The sequence below is a fragment of the Rattus rattus genome, chromosome 15 (assembly GCF_011064425.1).
Source record: "Rattus rattus isolate New Zealand chromosome 15, Rrattus_CSIRO_v1, whole genome shotgun sequence".
NCBI lineage: Eukaryota > Metazoa > Chordata > Mammalia > Rodentia > Muridae > Rattus > Rattus rattus.
This window is the reverse complement of record NC_046168.1, coordinates 43664306-43677787: the sequence shown is the minus strand read 5'-3', so window position 1 is coordinate 43677787 and position 13482 is coordinate 43664306. Positions and strand designations below refer to the sequence as shown.

Here is a 13482-nt window from a genome sequence, read left to right as displayed (position 1 = left end):
CTTTGGTAGTCAACCTCAGGAGGGGTAAGTGACCAAACAAGCAAATAGATTTGGTGGCTAGCTTTAGGTATGTAATCTAGTGGTTTATAGCAAGGCAAGGGGATGGGAGAGAAAAGTAGGGCTGCCAGAGTCATGCTCGCCATCTCGAGCTGACCAGAGTCCAGCTTATATCAGATACTTAAATTCTACTTGGGCTTCTGATCAAAACTTGGCTCTTTTGAGTTACTGATTTATGGACATTATAAGAGTTCCTATAAGAGGTCAGAGAAAATGTCAGTGTTGGAAAACTAACTCAAGATTTAAAGTATTTTATAGTTATGTTAGCTGGCAAAATTAATTTAAAACCAGCTTCCTTAATAGTCTGTATACCTGCTGTTTGTTTCCATGTTACAACATTAATGAGAACCTACCTGGTTCACAGGTGGCGGCTTCGGTGGTCAGTGCTGAGATTCAGCCCCTGCTGCCATCAACACTTCTTCCTGAACCAGCAGCCCTTGACCAGTTTGTGACACAAGGTATTCTTTTTTGTATATAAAGGTTTTTATTTATTTATTTTTTTTAGTTTTCCCTTTCCCTGTCTCTGTCTCTCTTTCTCTCTTCCCCTCCTTCTCTTCCCTCCTTCCCTCCCTCCCTCCGTCCCTCCCTGTGGTATGTGGTATGCCCAGAGGTTGATATTACAAGCCTTTCCAAATCATCCTCCCTTTAATTTTTTAGCAAATTGTAAAAATTTAGCAAATTTAGAAAATTGTAAAACTAAGATTTCCAAAGGATTATTACTTCTGGATAAAAACAGTATGACTAGCATTTACTTCCTCATGAATGTTTCATAGAAAACTTCTAAATATTCTAAACATGGACAGGTGTTCTTCTTTTGTGCGTCCTATACTACCTACATACTTCCCTTGTACCATGTCTGTTTGAGCTCCATGCTTTAAGGTTTTTGAGCATCTTTCATTTTTCTCTTTAAGGAGCATTGGGCACAATTTTCTTTCTTTGGAGATAGCCAAACACTGCTATGATGATGATGCATTCTATAATCAGGGAATACTCCGTACAGAGTGTTTCTCTGAATAACCCACAGTGCCAAAGGTCTTGCTTATACTTTATAAGTTCTTTCAGAATTTTTAGTTTTGTGTTTATTTTGAGCATATTCATCCCATTCTCCCAACTCTTTCCAGATCTACCCCCTCGTTCTTATCCCCCAAACTTTGTGTTCCTTTATATTGTTTTGATAGGGTCTCATTGTGTAGCTCTGGCTATTTTGAACTTCCTTTGTAGACCTGGCTACCCTGGAACTCATAGAGGTCTATCTGCCTATCTCTGCTTCTCAGATGCTGGGATTAAAGGCATTTACCCCCATAGAACTTTAAAAGATGAAATATGCTGTTCAAACATTTCTTTTGTATTTGTTTTCTTCACTGAGCATGCTTAGCTCATCAGAAACTACAATCTTAGAGAAAATTGTCACTTTTTCAGCAGCCAACAGTTGCCATTTGCTCAAAGACTGAGGTGAGATTATATGCCCAGCTCCCCTCTCCATCCCATTTTTTTTTGAGATGAGGTTTCTTACTGAATTTGGAGCTCACTAGCTGTTACCTCCCAGGACTAGGATCTCAGATGTTTGTTGCCATACCCAGCTTTTCATGGGTGATGAGCATCTGGACTCTCAAGATAGAGCAAGTACGTTACCCGTTGCTCTCTCCCCTGAGCCCACTTAAGTTATTTTCTTTTAGGAAGATATTTTGCTTTAATAAAAGATGGAAAGGGAGGTAAATATGGAAGGGGAAAAGAAAAAGAGGGACAGTTCAGACACTTTATAGAGTTAAAATCTGGAGAACAAATTTCTAATCAAACAAATCACAGACATGGTAGGGTAATCTAGAATAAATAATCAGAAATTGACAAAACAAATGCTATGAGGTAATAAATGAGAATTTGGCTATCAACAAGTATGAGAGGCTAGAGAGACAGATGGCTTAGCAGACAAGAGTGCTGCTGCTCTTGCAGAGGTACCAAGTTAGTTTCTCAACTCCCATGCTGAGCTGCCCATTGATAGCTGCAGTCCCTGCTTCAGGGGACCTCACAGGGCACCTGCACTCAGGTGTACCCCCACATTTAATATTTAAAAAATAAATAATTTAAATCATTCTCTTTTTTTTGCATTTTTTCCCCATTTTTATTAACTTGAGTTTTCCTTATTTACATTTTAAGTTGTTATTCCCTTCCCGGTTACAGCCAACATCCCCAACCCTCCCCCTCCCCTTCTGTATGGTGTTTCCCTCCCCATCCTCCCCCCATTAACGTCCTCCCCCCAACAATCATGTTCACTGGGGGTTCAGTCTTGGCAGGACCAAGGGCTTCCCCTTCCGCTGGTGCTCTTACTAGGATATTCATTGCTACCTATGAGGTTGGAGCCCAGGATCAGTCTATGTATAGTCTTTTGGGTAGTGGCCAGTCCCTGGAAAGCTCTGGTTGGTTGGCATTGTTGTTCATATCAGCCCCTTCAAGCTCTTTCAGTCCTTCTCTGATTCCCCAATGGGGTCCTTCTCAGTTCAGTGGGTGGCATTCACCTATGTATTTGCTGTATTCTGTGTCTCAAGAGATCCACATCCAGTTCCTGTCGACACTTCTTTGCTTCATCCATCTTGTCTAATTGGGTGGCTGTATGGGCCACATGTGGTGCAGGTTCTGAATGGGTGTTCCTTCTGCCTCTGTTTTAATCTTTGCCTCCCTATTCCCTCCCAAGGGTATTCTTGTTCCCCTTTTAAAGAAGGAGTGAAGCATTCACATTTTGGTCATCCTTCTTGAGTTTCTTGTGTTCTGTGCATCTAGGGTAATTCAAGCATTTGGGCTAGTAGCCACTTAAATAAATCACTCTTTAGGGAAGTTGTTTAACCGGACCCCTGGGAGCTTCCCGACACTGAGCCACCAACCAGGCAGCACACAGGAACTGTTGAGAGGCCCCTGACACATAGAGAACAGAGAACTGCCTAGTCTAGCTTCAGTGGGAGAAGATGCACTTAACCCTGGAGAGAGCTGAGCGCTCAGGGAGAGGAGTTGTCTGGTGCGGAGGAAGCCTCCTCTCAGAGATGGGGAAGGAAGAACGGGGTGAACTGTGGGGGTCAGTGTCTGGATTGTAAATAAATAAATAAACAACAACAATAATAATAATAAGTCTAATCGCCACATGGCTCCTTATTTAGTATTTCAGTAAATAACCACTGCATATGACTCCACATTTTAATCCTCTTTTGGGAAGCACTTAATAGTACGTGACTTGGATGTGAAGAAATTGTAGTTAACATGTATTCTATAAGGATGTGCAGTCATTTGAAACAAAATCTATTGGTGTTTTTGTTTTTAGAAATTCACACAAGCAACCTGAAATATATTTTTATTTATTTTCCTGCAGATAAGGACTGAACCTAGGGCCATTTTCATGCTATACCCACATTTTTTATATCAATTCTCCACTCCCTGCAGTGCACTTTTATAAATCCAGTATGTTTTACTTTTTGTCTTTGGACCACAACCAACTCTACTTTAAGTTGTATTTATATGGGAGTTTACAACTCATCTTTTAATCCTAGAGAATATGTTGGCCTCATTTGGTAGCACTAAATTTCTGACCTAAAAGAAATAATACTTCCTAAAGGAAGTTAAATGTGAAAACTGATGTACAGAAGCTATTCTTACAAAAAAGTTTGCTTCATTGAATTTTCATTACTGTATTATAATAATTTCACAAACAGGGTTCCACCTTGGTAATTTATGTTAGTTAATAAAAGAGGTTTAATTATAAAAAATACTTAACTCAACCTCTATGTTGTATGCTTACAAATCTTTAAACAATTTTAAATAGTAAAAAAGTCACAAGGATTGAAGTTAGGTTTGGCTGCAGCCTATGCCTGCTGAGCCATCTCACCTGCTTCTGCAATAATTATAGAAGAAAAACCACAATTATTATTAATAACTTTAAAATTCAGCCCACAAAATAGATGTGAACAAATATTTAAAAATCCATTATTTTTAGATAGCATAAGCTGATATCAAAAATATGTAAAATGTTAATTTCTATAAATTAATCTATAAATTAGTGTCCAGTCAAAATAACATCAGATTTCTTTGTAGTAAGAAAATTGTATTCACAATTAAAACAAAACAAAATGAAGAATGAGTATACAGAAGTAGCCAGGGAAATGCTACTTGGATATAATAACTGATTAAAAAATAATATTGAATCTCTTTTACTACCAGCAATGAAAAATAAATAGAAGTGAGAATGTATCCATTATGATTTAAGTGTCACCTCAGGTCTCTGGATAAGCCATAGGTCTTTTGATAGATAATAGTGAAAACTGGCCAGCCATTTGACACAAGAGCACATCTTACGCAGAATCATCTGGGCTCCAAAGTAAAAAGTGAAATTAATGAATACTAGAAGGACACATGGACGGATGCTTATAAAACCACATTGAAGACTCTAATCTCATGTCAAAGTCAAAATTCAATAAGAAGGACACATTTACATTTAACTAACAACAATAAAAACGACTTATGAAGCAGAAAAGACCATAAAGTGAAGAGATTGCTTGACAAAGTAACATAACTATGTGCAACATTGCTTACAGGAAATGCTGTCTAAGCATTTAGCACACTTAATTCTTAAGAAGGAATAGCACTGACAACTTGTAAAAGTGAGCAGGGACATGAGACAAACAGGCACAAAAGACATGAGGAACCCATATTATCAGATGCATACAAATTAGTGCTACACCATGACCCTCATTCTTAGCTATTAAATTAAATTGCCAGCTATTAAAAAGCACTGGCAGTGCATCCTCTTGGCGAGACTATGGAAAACAACACTTTTATAAATTGTAAGAGGGAATGCAATTAGTGTAACATTTTTGGAAGGGAACTTGGCAATATCTAATGACTCTATAAATGCATTTATCTTACAGATAGCAATTTTCGTATAACTCATCCCTAAAAGCATGAAAGTACACATGCACATGATTATTTAATGAAATATTTGCAATTAGGAAATATATCAAATACCCAGATTCCCATAAGCAGGAGGGTGTTTACAAGTAAATATCTACTGTAATGAACTGTTCAGCTGTTGAAAAATCAAGGAGGGTATCTTCAAATTGGTACATCAGAATTACCCCAAAATATCAATAAGAAAGCATCCGATTGGGTTAGGGAGAGGGTTCAGTGGGCACAGTGTTTGCTCTGTAATCCTTTAGCATCCATGTGGAAAGTTGGTTGTCGTGACACATGCTTTTCATGCCAGTGCCGAGGGCAGAAACAGGCAGATAACTGAGCTTCACTGAGTAGTCCATCTAGTTGCTTTGGTGATGTTCATGTTGAGAGAGAGAGAGAGAGAGAGAGAGAGAGAGAGGAGAGAGAGAGAGAGAGACAGACAGAGACAGAGAGAGAGAAAAAGAGAGAGAGACAGAGAGAGAGACAGAGAGAGAGAGAGAGAGAGAGAGAGAGAGAGAGAGAGAGAGAGAGAGAGAGAGACCAACCAACCTCTGTTTCAGACCATAAGATAGGGATGGAAAACAATAAAAAGGGGAACACCCAGTTTAGACTCTGGCCTCCACATCTGTATATAATTCCCACATATACATTACTGGTTTTAATGGGGTACAGCTGGTGGGGAATAGCCTGCAGGAGCAAAAAGTCTCACAGGGTTCAGGCATAGCCCAAAGGACTCAATGGTTACAGCTCTCCAAGGGAAAGCCAGAGCAAGGTAGGCTGCAGGATCTCTTCTGCTGGTAGCAGGTGATGAGACACAGCAGGTAGCTAGAGGCCAAGGTCAGAGTCACTGGACAGGAAGTGGCTTTGGTCACATGCACCCAGCTGATTGGGCTGGGTCGAGGTCCAGTAGTGAAAGCTTCTGGAGTGAAAACTCTTACCTGGAGTGTTAGAGCTTAACAAGACAGGCATTCTCAAACTGTCTTTGGTGAAATAACTCAGGCACTTTTTTCTTGTGGATGGGACCTTACAAACATTTGGGATTGGGTTGGGATCTAGAAGCAGATGCTTTTTATTGGCTTGGTCTGAGATTAACATCCCATCTGCGTGTAGAAGGACTTCAGGTGTTGTCTCTACATGACTGATTGTCACAGTCCTTTCAATGGTGTATTGTAGTCACATGTTCCATGACAGAAACCTGGTCAGAAGTAGATTTAAACACCTATTCTTCTCAATTATGAGAAATGCCTGAGTTCCTGAATCTGCTCAACCTTACCTGGTTTTCTGTCTGGTGGCATGGTCCACTGCATCACAATATGTCACACACACAATGCACTAAAAATGTATACCTCACACTATATAGTATTTGCAGATTTCTACTTTTTTAGAGATGATTCAGTGGTTAAGAGTACTGTTTGCTCTTCTAGAGGGACCTGGATTTGATTTCCAGTACCCGAGTAGCAGTTCACTACCACTGTAATTCTAGTTCCATGGGTTCTGGAGCCCTCTCTGAAAGCTACTCACTCAGATAACTACACTTCATATTTTCTTTTATAACAACGAGGACATACATGCATTTTTTTTACTTCCCCCCTTTATTATTATTTCATTGCTTTCATGTTTGTTTTCTTTTACTGTATATCTGTATACTATACATATGCTTGGCTTAGTTAGATTTTTATAACCATAGTTTATGTTTCATGTGCTACAAAGGAAAAGAAAAATGAAGAATTAAACTGACAAAGTGTGAAAGTAATGTGAATACAAACAAGTTCATTTAGTAAGTAATTCATGAACTTTCCTCCTCAGAGTTAATGGCAAGCAAAGAAAACTACAGGCAAACAAACGTTCAAGTCATAATGTTAGTTCATCTTTTGCAACTAGCAATCCTAAAACTTCTTCAAATAGACATAAAACCGAGCAAATGAGCTGTTTACTGCTGGATTTACCCTGTTACGATTGTGTGCATGCTGCACTACCAGTGTAGTTCTGATGCTATCTGAGCTCGCATTGGAGGTGTTGAAGGATGTGCAGTTCACTAGACCTTACTGCTTTTCTAAAACCCAAAAGTATTTGAAAGTTGGAAACATTCTGCTACTTAGAATTTTTGGAGAAAAAGTTTGTGTCCTAACCTTGGCTCTTAGTACCCGTTCTCAAGACATATGCATGTATTTATGTATCCATGCATGTATGTATGTGGAATTGCATGCTGTGTGCTTCTGTAATGTGCACATGTACACTCACGGGGGAAACAAAACAGTGTGTTCGGTATAAGGTCTCTCAAGGTTACAGTAAACCATGCAGTTACAAGAATTAAGCCACCCTCCTCATCATCTTAAGGAGATTTCTTGTGTTGTGAGAACTTGTAAATTTTGTTAATAACCTCCTGATAGATGGAATAATTTTTTATGCTCTTTGTAAAAAACAGGTCAACCTGAAGTCAGACCTGTGCGACCGCATGACTCATCGCTGTCTGCTTCCCTGCACAGGCAGTGTGTGTTTGTTACTCCGTCCCTGCTGTCAGCAGTGTGTAGCCTCTTAGACAACCTCTTGGCAGTTACTCCAAGCGATGCTGCAAATGCTTTTCAACAAGCTCATCTCATAGAACTCCTCTGTAGGTAAGAGATAAGGGCATAGAGATGATGAATACAAGATGTATGTTCCTCACGTATGTTCTCTTTTGTTCTTATACCCTTTGAGTTCCAGGCTTTTGCTTTTGCCATCCTTGGCTTCACAGATGTTGCTGTTGTTATTTCCTCCCTCTGTTATGTTAATATACATGTATCAGCTTCTTAGCTTGATTGTTAAGCACAGAAAGTTTTTTTTCTTCAGTTTTAAAAGTTGAGATGGTTCTGAACCTTATGCCTTCTATACGGAGTACAGTATATTCCACTTGTGTATTCTTCGTGATGGACAGGAAGGAGTTTGAGGATTCCTCTCTAGCAGCCACATCAGAATAATGACCCCAAGTTGAAAATCACTGTTGAATTTCATTCATATGTATTTTGTTATGGGAAACTAAATTCATTAAAAATGTTATGGTAGAATTTAAGGAAACAATGACTTGTTTTAGTTTTTCATTTTCCTAATATTAATGAGCCTCTGATGATGGTATTTACATAGCAGCAAAGCCTTAGCGGTTGTGCTCAGGCCCATCTAAGGTTACAGTTTATTCCTTGCCTGGTGTTGCTTTGTCCTCTACAGGATATTGTTGGCCCCACCTTAAAGGGGAAGCACGAGGAAGTCTAGGGTGCAGATACTCCTTCTGTGTGCTGAGTGTGATGTCTCTCTTCCTGACACTAGCTATTCTCTCCCAGCATTCTTTTAACCATATGCATATGTCTATTTCTCTGCCATTCTCTCTTCTTACTTTCAAAAAGTGCTGTCTGAAATATTTTTTTTTCTCTATACTAAACCGTACTGCCTTCTCTTTCTTTTGGGATTTGAAGATAGAACTGAAGAAAAAAAAAATCAACCCTACATTTCTGCCTTAGGTTTTCTGTTGTAGTGATAAACAGTAATCAAAAGCAACTTAGAGGAGGAAAGGGCTTATTTGGTTTGGTTTACAGGTTTTCTTCATCATCAAGAGAAGCTGAGCTGAGCTGAGCCAGGAACTGAAGCAGAGACCATGGAGGAGTGCTGCTACTGGCTTGCTCCCTCTAGCTTGTGCAGCTCTCTTCCTCCACCTAGATCCACTTGTCCAGGGTTAGTCCCTCCCACTTGGGGCTAGGCCCACTCACATCAATTAGCAACTAAGAGCATGCTCCACAGACATACCCTCAGGACAATATGGTGGGCAATTCCTGAACTGTGGTTTCTTCTGTTCAGGTGTGTCAGATTAACAGCTGACGTTAACTATGATGCTTCACTCTTTAGAATTCTTTGTTTTAACACTTACCTAACAATATATTCCTGTTTTCTGAAGTACTCTGGGAAACCTTAAACAGTTTTTGTTGTTGTTGTTGTTTTTTTGTTTTTACTTAGAAAAGCCCTTTCTCTCTATTTATATTCAGGATTATATGGTAACGTAACATTATGGTGTTTTGTCTTTAGTAAGAAGCATAGTAACTATCTATGGGGTGTCCTTTATCCTTGACAGCACTATGGATGCCTCCCTCTTAGAAATGTGCGTCCAGGAACTCAAGACCCCACTGTCTTTATCATCTGCTGTTGAACACACTCAGGCTCAGGTAAGCATCTTGGATCTGCCTCTCACTTGTGTCAGGGGTCTTTTGCCTTAAGGGCCAAACAGCAAAGTCTGCTAAGGAGATCCACCCACAGAAAAGATGGAAATCCCTCATTATATGTGTGGCGTTATGTGCTTTTTGAACTAGGTTACTTAAAATTAGTATAAGAGACGGGGATTGGAGGAAAGAATAGTGGATACTTTCCCTAACTCCATCATTAATCACTTATAAATGTTTAATTCCTTGGAGCAGTACTTTATAAAGGGACACTGGCGTAACCCACTTATACTATGATTTTAGGATGTCTCTGGAATGTCTTATTTTTACCTAGGTTGAAGTTGTTAGATTAGTGTATTATTTGTTTCCTTGTTTTTCTTTTTTTCTTTTATTTTTTGAGACAGGTTTCTCTGTGTAGACATGGAACTCACTCTGTAAACCAGGCTGGTTTATTTATAGTAATATTTCTAGTATCCAGAGATTAAACTTTATTTAGCTTTAATAGGGCAGCAGACGAAGAGAATCAAAGATTTTTTACAAAAGAATATACCTTTTTCTCAACATTTCTCATGGTACCGTCTCCAAAATTGACCATATAATTGGTCACAAAACAAACCTCAAGAGGTACAAGAAGATTGAAATAATCCCATACATCCCATCACCACAGATCACCACAAACTAAAGCTAGACTTCAATAGCAACCAAAACCTCGCATACCCATGGAAACTAAACAACTCTCTACTCAATGATAACCTGGTCAAGGAAGAAATAAAGAAAGACATTAAAGACTTCCTGGAATTCAATGAAAAGGATGACACAGCATCCCTAAACTTATGGGACAGAATGAAAGCAGTACTAAAAGGAAAATTCATAGCACCAAGTGCCCTGGTAATGAAATTGGAGAAGTCCTACACCAGCAGCTTAGCAGCACACCTGAGAGCTCTAGAACAAAAAGAAGCAAGCATACCCAAATGGAGTAGATCACAGGAAATAGTCAAACTCAGGGCCTAAATCAACCAAATAGAAACAAGGAGAATGATACAAAGAATCAACAAAACCAAAAGCAGGTTCTTTGAGAAAATCAACAAGATAGATAAACCCCTAGCCAAACTATCTAAAGGGCCCAGAGACAGTGTGCAAATTAACAGAATCAGAAATGAAAAGGGAGACATAATAACAGAGACTGAGGAAATTAAAAAAAAAGTCAGATCCTAGAACAAAAGCTTATATTGAACAAAACTGGAAAATCTAGAGGAAGTGTATGATTTTCTAGACAGATACCACATACCAAAGTTAAACCAAGAGTAGGTAAACTATCTGAACAGGCCCATGTCCCCTAAGGAAATAGAAGAAGTCATTAAAAACCTCCCAACCAAAAAAAAGCCCAGGGCCAGATGGCTTTAGTGCAGTGTTCTACTGGACCTACAAAATATTATTTTTATATTGAAGGATAACTAAAAGCAAAATACATTTTATTGATAACATTACCTAGGCTTATTAGGCTTGATGTCTTTTCCCCCATACTTTTGCACTTTGAGGATTATTTTTATAATCAGATCTTTCTTTGCAAATTGGTTTATTTTGGCTTTAAATACCCTCTCTGCTGCTTCTGGGATATTGGTTTCACAAGTTATCTATTTTAAAAATACAAATACTTTAAATGAAATATGGAAATCACCTTTGAAAATACTGTGTTGTTTACTTGTGGTATACTTGATAGTGCTAATGTGACCATTACTGATATGCTTTTAATATCGGAAACTATTGCCTGTTGCATATTAAGTTTATAGCATATAATTTATGATGAGTGCTTTTTTAGTACCTTACTGAATACATTTTATAAAGAAACGATTTTGTATAACACATGGAAAAGCAAATTACTATGATGCCACCGAGATGTTTTATGAAATCTGTTTACCATATTTTATCTCTTTTTGCAAATAGACTTCCTTTTTTTTGGAGTACCTATCCTCTTTGTTCCAGCTTTTGAAGTCCTGTCTGTTGGTAGATCCTAAACTTGTGACACAAGATGAGCTCTTGAAACCTCTTATCACTAATGTCATCCGAGTTCTCATTGTGTGTACCAAAGATGTATTGGGTAAGTTTGTTTACTTATTTGTTTGTTTGTTTAAACTAAAATGCATTTATGTGTGTGGGTGTTTTGTCTGCATGTATATTTATACCACATTCATGCCTGGTGCCCATGGAGGTTAATGGATCCTCTCATACATGAGTAGCAGATGGTTGTTAGCTGCCATGCGGGTGCTGGGAATTGAACCCAGGTCCTTAGGAAGAACAGTCAGTGCTCTTAACCACTGAGCTATCCTCAGGGATAGAAGGGAAAGAGTACTGGGAGAGCTACTGGAACTGGGCAGCAATTTGGGGACCAGGGAAGCAGCTAATGTAATGGAAACTCCCTGAGATCTACAAGGGTGACAAAGATTTTTACTAATGGGGATGTTGACCCTGAACCAGCCATCTTGTATATCTAGGCAAACCTTCCAGTGAAGGGATTGAGACACCAAACCAGCAACAAAACCTTCAATCTACATTTTTTGTGCTCACAAAATGTGCTGGTATAAAGGTGGTACAGAACTTGTGGGAGTGGCCAACCAAAGGCTGGTCCAACTTGAGCTCCATGCCACAAAGGGCATCAGTGAAATGATTCCTAATCATTCTTCTCTACTAGTTGACCAGACCCTAGCATCATCCTTATTAGAGAGGAGTCATCTAGCAACTGATAGGAACAGATGCAGAGACCCACAGCAAAACATTAGGTAGAGCTTGGGGAATTCTGCAGAAAAGGGGGAGGAAGGACCGGAGGACCCAGAGGGGTCAAGGATGCAGCAATAACATGACCCACAGAATCAACTAACCAGGGCTCACAGGGACTCACAGAGACTGAACCTATAATCAGGAAGCCCATATAGGTCTGACTTAGGTCTGCATATTTGTTATGGGTGTGTAGCTTGGTTTTCTTGTGGAATTCCTTATAGTAGTAGCGGGGAATATCTCTGACTTTTTTACTTGACTTGGGGATTCTCTTTTCCTATTAGATTGCCTCATCCAGTCTTGATATGAGGGTATGTGCCTAGTCTTATTGTAACTTATGCCGTATTTGGGTGATATCCCTGCTCTTTTCTGAAGGGAAACAGAAGAGAAGTAGAGGAGGAGATGAGAGATGGTGCGGAGGGAATGAGAAGATAGGAGGGAAGGAAAACTGGTCAGGTGTAATACATGGTAGAAATATGTGAGAAGAATAAATAAAAAGAAAAAAATGAACACAATCAAATTTCCTTCCTTCCTTTTTTTCCTCCAACTCTTCCCTTGTCTCCATCCCCCACTTTCTCTCAAATTCATGGCTTCTATTTCTTGACTTGTTCCTCCCTCCCCCTACCCCCCCCCCCAAAAAAAAAAACCTTTTTAGTTCATTGAATGTCACATCTTTATATGATTTCCCGGTAGACCACTAGTATTGGATAACCAGTTTGAGGTTTCTTCCCTGACGAAGAGACAGACTATTTTTCCTACTATCAGAATTCCTTATTTGCTTTTAATTCTTTGTCTGTGTTTGAGGCCCTATGAGATTTTCCCCTTCAGTGGTAGCATGTCTATTAGAATGATCCTGCTCAGCTCTTGCTTAGGCAGTTGTGAGACTTCATGGTTGCATCTTCTCTGACATTTCTGGGAGATAAAAAATCTTACAGCAAACGTCCTGTTGACAATCTTTCCGTCTTGTTCTGCAATGATCCCTGAGCCTTAGGGGGAGGGGTTGTATGGTCATATATCAGGTAGGACTAGGCTCCACACAATCTTTTGGTCTATCAATTTTGATTGGTTGTGGCTTTCTGTAACGATTATCATCTCTAGCAAAGAGACTTTTTTTTTTTTTTTTGAGGAGGGGTGAGACCTATACTTACTGTGAGTATAATATCAATTATTAGGGTGTGGTTAGTGCATTGTATTAGTGCATTGGCATTTGTAGGTTTTCTATGAGATCCATGACTTTGCTACCCCTGGATAGTTGGCTAGAGCTAAGAGTACTAGGTATCATTTTCTTCTTGTGAAGGAAATCCATTAGAGAGTGGTTGGTTACCAACAAGGTATCGGTGCCGCTCCTGCACGCTTAGAGTTATTGTGCCATGTTAGTCATTGTTGTTGTTCATAGACATCTTACTTTAGTTAATTAGGACTCTCGGTTGCTTCCCTCCTTTGGAAGCTAGAATGATACCTGTTTCTACCATGAAATGTAGTCCTCAGAGAGAAGGCTTTTAGGTTAGATCCAGCTCAGAGAGTCTGGGTCCTGTGTTCA

The 13482-nt window shown here is 39.2% G+C and overlaps 1 protein-coding gene across 6 annotated transcripts in view; it reads left to right on the top strand.

Moving 5' to 3' along the window:
- Window positions 1-13482, top strand: part of Rttn (rotatin) — a 167375-nt gene that overhangs the window by 116470 nt on the left and 37423 nt on the right. For 5 of the 6 annotated variants that reach the window (XM_032885546.1, XM_032885545.1, XM_032885543.1 and 2 more), the window contains 4 exons: window positions 422-515; window positions 7415-7604; window positions 9086-9176; window positions 11115-11268. In XM_032885546.1, coding sequence (XP_032741437.1) covers window positions 422-515; window positions 7415-7604; window positions 9086-9176; window positions 11115-11268 — 529 coding nt within the window. The remainder of the gene's footprint in view (window positions 1-421; window positions 516-7414; window positions 7605-9085; window positions 9177-11114; window positions 11269-13482) is intronic. The other variant, XM_032885544.1, reaches the window with a different exon arrangement.